At 41.1% G+C, this 15,557-nt stretch overlaps 1 protein-coding gene across 1 annotated transcript; it reads left to right on the plus strand.

Moving 5' to 3' along the window:
- Positions 1-2,998: 2,998 nt before the first annotated feature.
- On the plus strand, positions 2,999-8,404 carry ndr2 (nodal-related 2; the record flags this gene model as incomplete). Its single annotated transcript, XM_080747644.1, has 3 exons — positions 2,999-3,311; positions 6,868-7,667; positions 8,252-8,404. 3 exons carry the CDS (start codon positions 2,999-3,001, stop codon positions 8,402-8,404), a joined length of 1,266 nt encoding a protein of 421 aa, XP_080603770.1.
- Between the last annotated feature and the right edge of the window lie 7,153 nt (positions 8,405-15,557).

Raw genomic sequence — 15,557 nt, forward strand, 5'->3', positions numbered from 1 at the left:
GTTGCGTCCCCTCTCTCAAACGAGCACTTGCCCGGTCGGGCAACATGAAAGCAAACTCCACCTGCCCAAAAGTTTTATTTACCTGGCAGGTGGGCAAGCCTAAAGGCAAGTCCATACTCTCTCAGAAACTGAACTTTTCGTCTGAGAGTTCCGACTTTCTGATGTGCAGCTTTTCGAACTCTAAATTAGGGGTAATGATTTTCAGAAGTTCCGAGTGGCGTCATTTTGTAGTTGAACCGGACCTTTACGACGAAAGGTTAGGTTTCGGAGTATGGACAGGCCTTTAGTGTCAATGCCTGCGATCTAAATGTCTTAATAGAGGAGCAGGGAGACAAAGTACAACCACCCCAATTGTATAAGTTATATTGTATGAACACAAAATTAAATTTTATTCATAAAAAAGGTTACATAGTTACGCTTTAATTTCACTAGAATTGAATCCATTGAGAGAATGTACTATACTATAGGATATAAGAATGAGAATATTCATAATCACAGGTTTCTCTGTCCTCATAGAATTCTTTTTTTAATTTCAAACAAGAGCTTCCCTGGCACCAAGTATCTTATCTTATCTTATTTTGAGTGGTCCTTGACATGAAAAGGTTTGAGCACCACTGATATAGCAACATCAAAGTATTTACCTTTTTTTGGGGGGGTTTTGGGGTTTTTTGGGGGTCCTTCTTGACATGAAATGTTGGAGAAACACTGCTATAATGGATCCATCTTGAAAAACACACCCTGTTGTAGTTAATATCAATACAAATGGAGAACAAGTGGGTTGTAAAGCGGGTGCAATGACTGCATTCAGTGATCAGTCGGATATCAGGGGATCAGGGCTTGATTAATAGTGATGTCCAATGATTGATCTCTCTTAACGTGTTGATACGCTTCAGTTTCAATCTTTAAAGATGCAAGGAAAAGTTATGTGAATAAAAAAGAACTTAGAACAGAACAGGCTAAACCCTCACAAAACAGACAACATCAAAGGGAACAGTGTGTTTGTGGTTACTACCCTGGTCTTGTGATGCTGTAGGATTCTCAAGGTTAAGGAAGCTTGTTTTGATATGTCATGAATGTCCAACACGTGACATTACTTTACTATCCTTTTAATTCCCCGTCTATTTGCTAAAAACAACAACAACACGACACATGTGACTTCTTGATGTATGCCATGGGTTATAAGGAAAATAGGAAATAGCAGAAAATGACAGCATCTTCTCTGTGCCAAGTGAGGGACAGAGAGGGGGTCCCACGACTCCCCCACCACTCTCACCACCTCCACAACAAAAAAAGGACCAACAAGGAAATCACTGGCCAACAACCAGTGGTGCAAAAATAATTAAGAACATGTACTCAAGTGCCCTACTTTAGGTACAATTTTGAGTTATTTGGACTTTGTTTGAGTATTACCAATTTCCCAAAACGTTTACTTCTACTCCTCTCCTCTACATCTCAGTACTTTTTTCCACCACGCTAAAGACCCACCACTCCAGGAAATCACAGACCAACAACAACAGTGACATCTTCTGAACATGCAGTTGAGTTTCCTCAGTAAAAAGACCTCATGGAGGAGGCAACGATGGGGGTGCCACTGCCAAGCACATGCACGCTGCGCGCGCACACACACACACACACACACACACACACACACACACACGCACGCACGCACGCACGCACGCGCACACACACACACACACACACACACACACACACGCACACACACACACACACACCGAATACAAATCACGAAAACAACAATTTTCGCTGCTTAAAGCCTCTCTGCGTGCACACACACGCGCGCACCAAATTCACCGAAACATTGTCGCAGGCACACACACACACACACACACACACACACACACACGGGGGAAACAACTTCACTATCATTATACTAGTACTCACCATTTCAGCGCTCTGGCGTAGAAACGTGGCTTCTTGTGTTCTAAATCTAAACGGAATATTGTTTCACTGTTTGTCGCCGGTGTGCAGCAGCAGTAGAAGAAGAGGTGTTTTCTATGCACTGGCTGCTTGTTCCTTCAGTTACCACCACAATGAACCCCTGACTGCAGGCTTTTCTCTGCTTTTCCTCTCCAGAAATATTAGAAGGAAAGGAAAGGATTTCCACTATCTGGATGAAGAGAACGGGCGGAGCATGCGCACTTGGCTCGGCAGAATAGAAGCCCTTGCTTTCTTCTTCTCCTCACATCCCCCTTCCCATAACCATTATTATTATTTAAAAAATCTACAAGTGTAATAATAATAATTAACGCTATTTATGTTTTTTTATGTATTTATGCAAAGCATCCTCCCATACTCAAGTTATAGACCCATTTATGTGGCACTTTCCATCAACAAAATAAAGCATCTCAAGGATCGCTGCAGAGGACCCCACGTTTTGAGAACCATTAATAGGCTAATTACCCATAACCACTGGACTCATGTGTCCCAATTTTGAAGGCAATTAAATGCACACCATCGACATATAGGCCTATTATTTTTTATTATTATTTTTTATTTTGAAATAGTGTAGGCTACACTGCAAACATCTTTCAGGGGGCCCCTGGTATAGGCTATGCTTTGCAAAAAATCATGTCATATGGGGGTTTCGGCCAAATAGGGCATGCATAGGCACATGTCCTTGACATGAAAATGTTACAATTATGCATGGCGTGGCCTGGCTCTTTCTTTTTAGGAAAGGATAACAAGTGCGGGCCGAATTAAGGGAGATGGATGGAGAAATCGTCATCAGAAACAAGCGTAGCCGCCCGGGCCTATAAAGAAAAGTTGCATCTGTCTCATTAGCAAGTGAATGGACCGATGGACCTGTCATGTCACACAAGTCTTGAAGGACTCACGTCAATTTCCTTTAATGTTCTCAGCTACTTGTTAATATGCAAGGGGTGGGTGCGGGCGGTGGGGGGGGAGGTATATATAAGACCACATAATCTCTCCTGACTGGAATTTGTCATTAAACGTGGCTGAAAGAACAAGAAACATGATGCGTTCATTCGGAGGAGCCCTGGGTTTAGCGCTGCACGCATCCCTGCTCGTTCTGCTCGCTGTGGCCCAAGGGGTCCACAGGGCACGGATCGAAGGAGTTTATAACAGCAGCACCAGCACCAGGTCGTCGTTGCATCCCTTCGCCCTGATGGACCACCGTACCTCGGGATACCACCTGCTGCCACCCTCCTACATGATGGACCTCTACAGGAATTTCAAGTCGAATCTATCTCGACCCGTGGATTATTCACTGGAGCATCAGACCACCAGCACCAAGCAAGCGGACACTGTCAAAAGTGTAATGGCCAAAAGTAAGTATCTAGGCCTAGGGGCTCTAAATTGACCCTTGCAAGTAACTGAACTCTGACAGTGTATAAAATGGACGGGTCCATTTGGTTCCATTTGTACTGCACTGCAGAGTTAAGAGGAGTCAGGAGACGTTGAACATTTAAAGGTTTGAGAAAATGCTTGGTTTAGCCTAATTATCAGATTGTTCAAGTTGATCTGGTCCTGGATTGTAGCCAGGCCTATTGCATGTAGAATAGTGGGCTAGTAGGCTAGGCCTATAGGTTTGGAAGGACATAGAGTAAAACATTGCGAGCCACGGTTCCATAGCACGTTTACTCTCGTTTTGAAATGTGATTTGAAAGATTTGAAAGAATTCCTGAGAATGTGCATCCCACAGTGACAGACACTTAAAATCCCATAACATTGAATATATCTTAGGCCAGTGGTTCTCAAACTTTAATTAGCCTAAACGTCAAGGTCTCCCCTTAACTCGTCTCTGACAGTCAGTGTAGGGATACACATGGAATCAAATGGACCCGTTACAGACTTGTAAGGGTCAATTTTGAACTCCTTAAAGGAAGCCAGAATCCACTTTGAGAACCACTGTCTTGGGCTAAATGTTGGATGTGTTTTGTAAGACTGGTCGGACCTGGCCGTGCTGTCAGATCAGCGTTCCCAAGGTCCAGACGACCTCAGCGGCCTCCAATCCACATCCATGTGGGTGAAGGAGGGGGATCAACGTGGTGTGAAAAGACTGGTTTTACTAATTCACTAATTCTCAAAGCAAACCAGCTTCTTCTTTAAACGGGCGATGTTGATTAGATGTCGTGGCCAGACATCCCCTATACAAATCTCTTGTTAACTCAAATAAACAATTTCCCTCGCTTCTTTTCACACGTCCCTTGATTAGATTAGAGTGCTCGGACCCCTCCTCGGCAAGGGGATTTAACATGGTGCGCTGTGCACATGTTTTACTTGCAATGTAGAAATACACTGTCTCTGTTACAAGTAGGAGTCCAAAAGTAAAAGTTGGCCTACTCAATACTCATTAGCTATGCAGAATGTCCCACTAAAAGTTTTCAAATGTATACAAATCTTTTTGGCCGAAATGTAGGGGCATATATAGGGCCGAAGTTTTTATGTAGCCTATGTTTTGCAGTAGGCCTATTTAGGCTAATAATCAAAACCTACAAAGTAACTAAAGTTTGCAAATAAATGTAAAAGCCTACAATATGTGGATCTTATATGTAGTGGAGTAGCCTATATGTAAAAATACTAACAATTGGAAATATTCCACTAATGTAAAAATATCTCAAAACTGCAGTGTACTTAAGTAGCCTACTTGAGTAAAATGTAGGCTACTCTACTTAGTTACTTTACACCACTGCCTCCCTCCCTGCCGAATCCAATCTCACATCACTTCTAGGTGTTAGAGTTCTTACCTATTTGTTTGACTGAGGATATGCAGAAGCCAGAAAAAAAGGCCAAGAACGTGTTAAACGATTGGTTTTCAACAGTGTTTGACATGAGAAGATTAGTTGCTTTGCAAGAGGGGTCTCAGGAACAACGCACCCCCCCCCCCCTCCCCTTGTAGTGAATAGGGCCATCCTTTGCACCTTTGATCAACAGAGAGAACGAATAGCCCCCAATATACACTGAACAATGCCGTAGAAAAACGTATTTATAACAGCCTTTAATCTTTTTTCATTAATTAAGTAGCCCACCACACACCCTTTCTTTGAATGAGTATTAGGCTACACTGACCTGGTGTCATTATGTAAATCGGTTGCTATATGTATGCTGCCAGGTGTCATTGCAGTTTAGTTTAATCCATAATTGTATCTATTATGATGAGTTATGATGAACGATTCTTGATGAATAATCCAAGGCACATTATGTTATGTAAATTGGGATTTATGTCAAGCCTAATTCAACATAGGCTATAGACTTTACAATTTGTGTTATAAGTTAGATATGATATGACATGACATGATGCCTTATTGGTCCTGTGGGGAAATTCTGATGTACAGGTTAAGATTATATGAGATGAGATGAGAATAGAATAGATTGTCTGGTCTTATACATCTGCACAGATAAAATCAGTTCATTCAATTCAATTAAATTCAAGGAGCGTTATTGGCATGAGAAAACATACGTTTACATTGCCAAAGCAAGTGTCAAAATATAATAAAAATTGTTGAATTATATCAGGCTATCACCAGTGAATATGAATATAGCCTATCAGTGGTCTTCAACGTTTTCAGGCCAAAAGGACCCCTAAGTTGGTTGAGAGAGAGATGAAGCAGGGACCCCCACAACTTTTCCTAGGTTCATCGTTTGACAGCTCAAGCATCACTGTATTTTGGATTCATGTCAGATATTTAACCACACTATACACACTCTGTCTGCTCTTTTCCCCCTCTACTGTACACCAAACCACCAAAGCTTGTAGATCTGCTATTTTTGGCTAAAGTTCTCAGAATATGGACGCTAGGGTTCAAGTGGTGAATATAAAAAAGGAAAAAAAGTTTCTATCACACAAAGATTTGGAGGACCCCCTGTAGTAACTCTGAGGACCCCCTAGGGGTCCCGGACCCCCTGTTGAAGATCCCTGGCCTACATCTATCGTCCAATGAACGGATATTATGTACAGAATGCTGATAGTGGATTTAATTTGAGACTTATGTAAAGTGTCAGCTTTCAACAGTGGCGATCTGGATAAAGTCTGCAGGGGTGGGAGAAGTAGGCTACTCAGATTATTTACCAACATTTGGAGATACTAAGTTACAAGACAGTAAAAGTCTAGTATGAGTATAGGCTACTCATTGTGCAGAATGTCCAATTTCACAAGTTCAAAATGTATAAAAATCATTTGAAAATAGCTGATGTACAAGCTCACAATGTGTCTCACAGATCTGCTATTTTCACATGGCCTGAAGTGGTTAGTTTGTTTTGTAATAATAATCAAAACCTACAAAGTAACTAAAGTTTTCATTGTAGTGAAGTATAAGTACACTATTTACCTTTGAGATGTAGAGGAGTAGAAGTAAAAGTAGGCCTATGGAAAATTTACTGAAGAAAGTAAATAGAAATACTTAACACTTAAGTTGCAATGATTTTTTCTCTTCAATGGCCCGCGATGCCATGGTCTCCATAGACTTCCATGTAATTTATAGTGCACGGATCGTGCACGCCCATGCCTAGATGATGCACCACGTGTGTGCACACTGTTCACAGCTTTCAAACAAAAAAATCCGCTTGGAAATCCGTTTAGGCATTCATGATTTATTAGCCATTATGTTTTCTTCAGATGTAAACAAACATGGCTGCCATGTTTGAAAGAATGGGTTGGTATGGGGGTTAAACATGCAATTTTTTTTTTTTCAAAAACGGCCCAAACTCGGGAAACTCGGGGTTGGCACAGGGGTGGTACCTTTTCAAACTCGGGAAACCCGGGGTTGGCACCAGATGTGTTAATTACAGCACGTGTGTACATGTACATGTTTCTTTACACCAGTCCACTGACAGTCATGTTCTAAAGCAAACTTTTCTCTCTCTCTCTCTCCATCTCCATTATAGGCTTGACGCGGAGACACGGACGCTGGATCGCAACCTTCGACCTCCACGCGCTGCTGGCCGACGAGCAGATCCAGGCGGCGGAGCTCAGGATCAGGCTTCCGCGGGCGGCGGGCGCCTCCTCCAACCTCTCCGTGGAGATCTACCACCAGCACGAGCGCCCGTGCCGCGCGCGCTGGGCCTGCCAGGAGGAGCGCCAGCTGGTCGGACTACTCCCCGCCACCTCCATGATGACGACGTCGTCGCACAACTGGAGAGTGTTCAACACCACGAGCCCTCTGCTGAGCTGGATGGAAGGGAAGCGGGCGTCGAGGAGCCGCAGCAAACGGGTGTTGAGGAAGAGGAAGATGGGCATAAAGATGAGGGGTCTGACGCTGCCCGATCCGCCGGCTCATCTGCTGAGCTCCATGAGAGGAGCTGAGCCGAGTATGAGCGAGAGGGCTCTGCTGGTTGTCTTCTCGCACACGGGGTCCAGCGAGAGCTCGAGGGCCAAGGCGAGCCTCCTGCACACGGCGGAACAGTCAAAGTTCCTGTCCCCCACCGAGGTTAAAAAGGCCAGACGTCCAAAAAGGCACAGAAGCAAAAGGGGCCAGAAGGAACACACGATTCGAGGGCCGCAGGTGTCCAAGCGAGGGAACGAAGAATCCCTCTGCCGCAGAGTTGATCTGCAGGTAGACTTTAATCACATCGGCTGGGGATCGTGGATCATCTTCCCTAAAAGATATAACGCCTACCGCTGTGAGGGGACTTGTCCGAGTCCTCTCGGAGAGGACCTGAATCCCACAAATCACGCTTATATGCAGGTGAGCACGTGCAAAATGTCAAACAACACTCATGGTTAATCTTATCTTAACTTCTCAACCTTTTCAGGCCGCGACCCCCAACATAATCATATTTTAACTGGGGACCCCCCAACCCTGACGAGCACTAAGAGTTGAGCCATTACATTTTGTATAACATGGTTCTATTTTGAAAATAGCAGGTCTACATGCTCACAACGCCTCGCGTTGCGAGGCGTTGTGAGCATGTAGATCGGATATTTTCACAATTTCTGCCCCTAATATTTGACAATTTGGCCAATGTTTAATGTTTCATTTTAGAGGTAGTAAAAAGTCCTTAAATTGTCACTTTATGTTGGTTTGTTTACTGTTCAGTGAGAAAACAACATTGCACATTATGTTAAATCATCTGGGGACCCCCCAAAATCTGGGGATATATAATTTTCCCGACCCACAGGTTGAGAACCATTGTCTTAACTTATAGGCTACTTGAAACGTAGTGTCCCTGGGGCGCGAGATGACGTTATCTTTATTAATGAAATATTTTATGATAAGCTACATTTTGACAAACATAATAACTCCATGTATTTGATCTCTTCCTCTTCTAGAGTCTGCTGAAACACTACCACCCAGACAGAGTCTTGTCGCCCTGCTGCGCCCCGACCAAAATGAGCCCCTTAAGCATGCTGTACTATGAGAACGGGGAGATGCTCCTTCGGCACCATGAAGACATGATTGTGGATGAGTGTGGCTGCCAGTGATGATGGCAACTCTCTCTTCTCCAGTGGACAGCAGAGAATGGAATTTGGTGCTCAGTGTGACATTAAACCTGATTCATATTTCGTCGACCGTTGTCTGACGGAGCGTAAATTCTGTGTCAGCAACTCGAGAACAACCGAAAGAAAAGGGAACACTTAGACAGACAAAAAAGCTCTTTGATGATTTTCACCGTTCAATATTATAGGGGATATATGTACAGAAATGTGATTTCGATTTCTTATGTGAACTATATGGTGCGTAGCGAGGGTAGGCCTATTCCTATTTTATGCTTAAATGTAGCCATTTAATTTATGTAAACTAGCTACAATGAAATGGTGATATTGTTCATTAAATGAGCACTGTTTCTCGTGTATACTATGTACATTATATATCTACTTGTATAAATGTAAATTGATTATATTGTAAATAATAAAATGTGTGGCTATTTATGTACATTTGACAGTATCTGTTTTTTTTTTCTTCTTTTCTTCCAAATTGAATTGTCCGTTTATATATCAGTGGTTCTCCATGTGAGGTCTGGGGACCACCAAGGGCCCTTTAGGGCAGGGGTCTTCAACAGGGGGTCCGGGACTCCCTTGCTTGGTCTCAACCCTAGCATCCCTATTCTGAGGGGAACACTGACCGAAAATAGCAGATCTACAAGCACACAACACCTCGTGCTGCGATGCGTTATGAGTTTGTAGATCGGCTATTTTCGGCAAAGACTAAAGAGCTTTGGTGTCGAGGGAAAAAAGAGCAAACCAAGTACCGAGCCATTCTAATATTTTGGGTTCAAAGGGATATTTCACTTTCAAATATGTTTGGGGTCTTTTAACATATACTCAGGAGGATTTTGTTTGCGCCCCAGACAGTTTTTAAGTTGCTTAATTCAGCAATTTACAAACGGTGCTCACAGGAGCTTGAGTAGAGGTTAAAATGACCCAAAACATGTTTGAAAGTGAAATATACTGTTAAGTAGTTAAATGTCTGAAAATATGAGATGATGAGAACAAGACATGTTGCACTGTACTGTCTCCAGCTGTCCACACTGACAGGTCTGGTTGGATGTTTGCCTGCGACACTGGGAATAAATTGGGCCCCTTCCTTACTTCCTTAACAAGTGTTACCATTACCAATGATTCTATGAAGGCTCTGTACTATTTAGTGTAGCACAGTGGTTCTTCAACTTCAAGGACCCCATAACTCTGAGCGTGTATACATTTGTACACTTTCAGAGTTACACGCCCGCAAGGGGCCCTTTGGAACCCCCTCAAAGAACCATGAAGGCCCCTGGACTATGAGGGGCCTTGTGCTTACAACTGAAATGCTTTTACATTCAATTTTGAGACACTTTGACACACTCTTACTTCCACTACTACTGAAATGTGTGTGCGTGTGAGAGAGAGAGAGCAATCTGGCTAGCCATCTTCAAAGAAAAGGGAACGCCCACTCGGTTTGTCCCTATTCCTTGAGTAGCTAGCTACAGACTGTCTCAAGAGAATGGAGAGAGAGAGACACATGCCTGCACACTCATCATTGACTATTGGCACATTAACCCCACCTAGTGGACACAATATGCATGTACTATGTGAGCAAGAGGAAATTAAAGGACAACTCCTCCCTAAAACACTTCTAGGCTAATTTTCCTACTTATATTGATCCAAAAAGACAGTCCATGGGGTCTATTAGGCAGAAATGCCCATGTTGTCCAGTTTCCCCAGCAGAACCCAGCAGCTCTCATAGCATAGAGTGGAGCCTATAAGCCTATCGCTTTTACACTATTTGTTGTGGTAAAAAGTGTTTTTATTTTTCATGAATGTGTTACTAGTTGTCATTACAAACACATCCATGTCATCGTTGTCCCACACAAGCCATCACACTCTGCTAAACAGATGTTATTGTGGGCTCGCCTGGAAGGCGAGCACACGTATGTTATCTTCATTATTTATCTATCAGTCAGTCAGTCAGTCAGTCAGTATCTCCTCAAAACTTTGGCGCGCTTCATCTCTTAAACGCTTACACCTTTCAACACCATTCAAATTTTTATGTGTTCAGCTTACTGAGGACACGTGTGCTTGTACTTTTGGTTTTGAAATGTTTTGTAGTTTAATTATAAAAAAATAAAAATGTTTAACTTTAAGCACCCAATGCATTTCCAATGGGTTTAGTGAGTGGGGAGAGAGTGAGACAGAGGAAAGGGACCCATGTTTATATTAAGTCGCTGTGGCTGCAATATTCACACTTCAGATATGCTATTTATATCAATGCGTTCACACTTCACACAGGTCTGCTGTCTGATTTGATCCAAATGTCTAAGCTGTGTGATGTATAAAACTATAGTTATAGTTAAAACTATAAATAAATGTCCCTCTCCACTCTACTGATTGACACAGCTGTGATTAAAGGCTTGGCTGTCATTGGCTGTTCTGTGGTGATGTAGCCTTACATAAGTCGGCCCTGCAGTGACAATGCGAAAGTCTCGGCAGAGACGTCTTAATGTAAGGCTAGTGGTGCTGCAAAGTAACCAAGTACATTTACTCAAGTATATACAAACAAGTACTTGTACCTACAGTACAATTTTTAGGTACTTTTACTCTAATTTCCATTTTTGTTACTTATACTCTACTATAAATACAGCATTTGACAGCTTCAGTTACTTTTTATTTAGCAGATTTTATTATTAATAATAATAATAATTATTAACACGCACGCACGCACGCACGCACACACGCACACACACACACACACACGCATACACACACACTGACACACAAACAACTGTTACTGTGTTACTGTGGAGACGTTTGCTTGTATTTGTCTTTGACACATGTTTTGTAGTGTTTTAGAAATTTAACTTAAAAAGAATAAGGTTCCCGGGCGATGGGCTTTACAGTATATATCCTAGAACCCGCAGGGGCACTCTGTGTGGTTGTTGTTGGTTGTCAGGGAGATATCACAACCAATGCATTTCCAAATCAGACGATCAACCGAAGTGGACCCACCTGGCAAAACCACACCCCAAACACTTTAAAAGCCATGAATTTCAGCCTGTCTGCATTTGAATCCTAGTATATCCCATATGCATTTGGATCAGTATGTCCCGTACTGTATACCAACTTTTACTTTACACTTTTGTTACTTATACTCCACTGCAATTGCATTTGGCAGCTTTAGTTACTTGTTACTTTGCAGATTTTATTATTAATACAAAACATACGGTAGATGAATCACGTAGAAGCTGATCTACAATGTGACATTGCGACATGTTGTGATCTTGTAGATCTGCTGTTTTTAAAAAGCTTGTCAATATTAGGACCATCTGCGTACTATTACTTTGATGTGGTTTGCTGGTTTGCAAAGTGTAGTTCAGGGACCCCTAGGACACACACACACACACACACACACACACACACACACACACACACACACACACACACACACACACACACACACACACACACACACACACACACACACACACACACACACAGGTTCCCCATCTTTCTTCCCAGGCTTTAAACAGCCATAACTTCAGTTCCCAACATGCTACTGGTCTCGAACTTTTGTTGTTGGTTACCCGTCCACATTATATTTTAATTTTATTTTGATTTAATTGTCCATACCTTTAAAGGACCAGGTCACCTCTGGGACAACCAGATCTTATTTTATTGTTGTGTGGGACACGATCAACACAATCCTGTAATTTCTTGTGTTCAATCTGTGTTTTTAGATATTTTATTATTTCAGCATGCTACAACTGGTCATATGATGCTTTGTAGCATGATATTGCATCATCTCATGCATCATATGATGCAAAATGCATCATATGACCAGTTGTAGCATACTGAAATACTAAAATATCTAAAAACACAGATTGAACACAAAAAATAACTCAACATTGTGTTGATCGTGTCCCCACACAACAATAAAATAAGATCTGGTTGTCCCAAAGGTGACCTGGTCCTTTAAGTTCATGTAATAACACTGCTTGTCTACATTGTATTTGCATTACCATTTTACGTCAGTAAAATGAAAGAGAGCATTGCCTGGGAACTTGACACTTTTACTATTATTGTTTTGGGTTGGAATCGAGCCCACACTGTTTCGAAGGAACAGTATTTCTAGTTCTCTTATGTGTTTTGCCAAGCCCCGGAAAAGATGCCCTGTGATTGGCCAGTACAGTCACTTTGATTGGCACCTGTGCCGAATGCTCACTCCAAAACATTATTTATGAGATTGTGGTGGCTTGTGTTGGACAACCAAGGCATGGATGTGTTTGTAATGGCAACTAGTAACACATTCATGAAAAAGAAAATCACTTTTGAACACAACAAATAGTGTAAAAGCGATAGGCTTATTTAGGCTCCACTCTATGCTATGAGAGCTGCTAGGTTCTGCTGGGGAAACTGGACAACAGGGGCATTTGTGCCTAATAGACCCCATGGACCATACATGGGCAACTGGCGGCCCGGGGGCCACATGCGCCCCCCACCTTCACTTAATGCGGCCCGCAGGTTAATACTGGAATACTGTATATATTACTGATTTCAGCTGTTAGACCTGCTTTAATTCCGTCAGTCTATATAAGTAGCTTAATGACTAGTATAGTAGTATATATATTTTTTTTTATGTCCAATGTATTTGTATTTAGGTTCATAAAGTTAACATGAGTATATAACTAAATGTGTTTGAAATTAAATCAAAATGTTACATTTCAGAATTCCAATTAAGAAATAACAAAAAATTATTCAGGATTCCAATTCAAAAGAAGCAAAAATAGCCGATCTACAAGCTCAAAACGCATCGCAGCGCGATGCGTTTGTGGCCCTCACCATCATCAAAGTTGCCCACCCCTGCCATGGACAGTCTTTTGGGATCAATATAAGTAGGAAAATTGGCCTAAAAGTGTTTTAGGGAGGAGTTTTCCTTTAACTACTTTTAAATTAAATAAACTACTTTAAAATTAAATACTATTTTATACTTAAATAACATTTTTTAAATAGCAAATTTGTGATGCAATGTGAGATTGTAGATCTTCTATTTAAACCTATAAGACTTACTAATACAGTCAGATGCCTGTTATTACTACAATAACTTTAAGATTTAATTGTTTTTTGGCATTGAACATTGGAACACATGAACAAAACATACAGTTCTTTCTTCTTTTACATTCTTAGGCTTTGTAAACAGAGAATGCACAGGGCAGAGATAACAAATAAATTAAATACACAGAAATGACTGACAACGACCAGTGCCAATGACCAAAATAAATAACGCATTATGGCTTAAAACAGTCAGGCCATATATAATCATTTTATATTTGAAAGGAATCTTCAAAAATAGCTAAAATAGCCAGTGAGCTCATAGATTGGCTATTTTCACTATTTTCCAACATAATAATTTATACAGATTACAAACAATTCTGGTGATTATGCCAAAAATAATTACAAATATCTCAAAACATTGTGACAGGCCTAATATGCATATGCAGCTATTCCATTTTTTATAAATGCATAAGCTTATCCGAGTCACAGAAAATGGTGTGCAACTCCAACAAAAAGAGTTGAATACTTCAGTATCCTGAATAATATTAGTCACAGTTTGCATGTGATCCAAGTCAGTGTTTACAAGTGCACTCTCATGTCTATACAGACAGTCAAAAAGTACATCAACTAGCAGCATTTCAAGCTTTTTGATGGTAGGAGATGGCGTGAATTTTGCCCACAATAAGCTCTTTGATCACAACATTAAAACAATCAAGACAGATAATTAATGCAGATCTTGGACAAAGTGCTACTGCCTTGCGATTAAATATTTCTGAACAATGTAAATCCAAACTGGTGAAAAGGTAACAAAGTAGGGTATCAAGTGTTAAAACAATACTTTCATAAATGCCGTGGAGTAAGGTCATTTCTGGTACAATATACTATATGGTCTGTATATTTATGTTTAGGTTATTGCATACTTATGACTATTATCTTCATAGCCTTTCTAATTTATTCCCAGCATCAACATTACAATATCGAAGATATTCTTCCAGGTGGAGATCGATTATGTTCGGTGCGCCAAACCAGTAAACAATTTGTCGTTCTATGTGCCAAAACAAAATGTTATATATTATCCATATTTCAACTTTTGATGTTTTTCCCCTCATAAACTAATGCCCTTCAAAAGTAGGGCTCACAATCTCAAAGCATTGTGAGCTTGTATACCTGCCATTTTCGCTATATTTTTGAATTCCATTTCAGGGAATTCCATTTCCCTGAAAGGTAATGGTTTTGGACATACATGACAACGACCATATGTTATCCGTGCTTAAGTGTTCCATTATGTGTGTTCCATCCTGAATATGGGAGATCATCACTATCACAATATCACTCATATCCAGTAGTGTATTCAACAGTGTATTTAACAGTAATGTATTTTGCACTCCTCCAGAAAAGAATGTTGCGGACGCACACTTCCCTTCCACCTATAGCTTTTAAAATCATGAGCAGAGATTGCGCACATCTTTGGCTGAGTGTGTTGTGTTGTGTTGTGTAGTAGACATCTGCATAAGGGAACCTACTGTAATAACAAAACAATGGACCCATTGTTTGCACTTGATCTTCTTCCGCAGAATCTGGTCAACTGAATCGCCCTCTACTCTCGCCGATGGTAAAATGACCAAAGCCATTGTACTTTCCGTAGCCAAAAATAGCCAATAGCTTGTAGAGCTTCTGTTTTTGATCATTTTTTAAATTGAATGTGGTTAAGTCTGTCTGGGTTATTCAAAATATTTAACCAATGAAAAGTATTAACAAGCTTGTGACTAAATAAGAACTACAATGGATCCATCAGAACACAGGTTCTGTTCTCCATCTCCTGAAAAGAAACACACATGGTTTCCGCCCGGCAGAGAGCCTCTACATTGTTGCATAACGTACCACCTGCCCTGACTATAAATCAGATATTATGCAACCTGTCAAATGTATCTTGATTAAAAGCTTGCCAGGAAATCACACTCAACTAATTGAATAGCAGTACATTAATAACATACACATAGGATAGTTCACCATGAACCACTTTTAAAAGTTTGCATAGAAACCTTTAAAAAACCTGACTAAGAACATAAAAAATGTGTGGATCCGCCGATGTCAATCGAGGCCTTCATTT

The sequence above is a fragment of the Nannobrachium achirus genome (genome assembly GCF_963921795.1).
Source record: "Nannobrachium achirus genome assembly, chromosome: 18".
NCBI lineage: Eukaryota > Metazoa > Chordata > Actinopteri > Myctophiformes > Myctophidae > Nannobrachium > Nannobrachium achirus.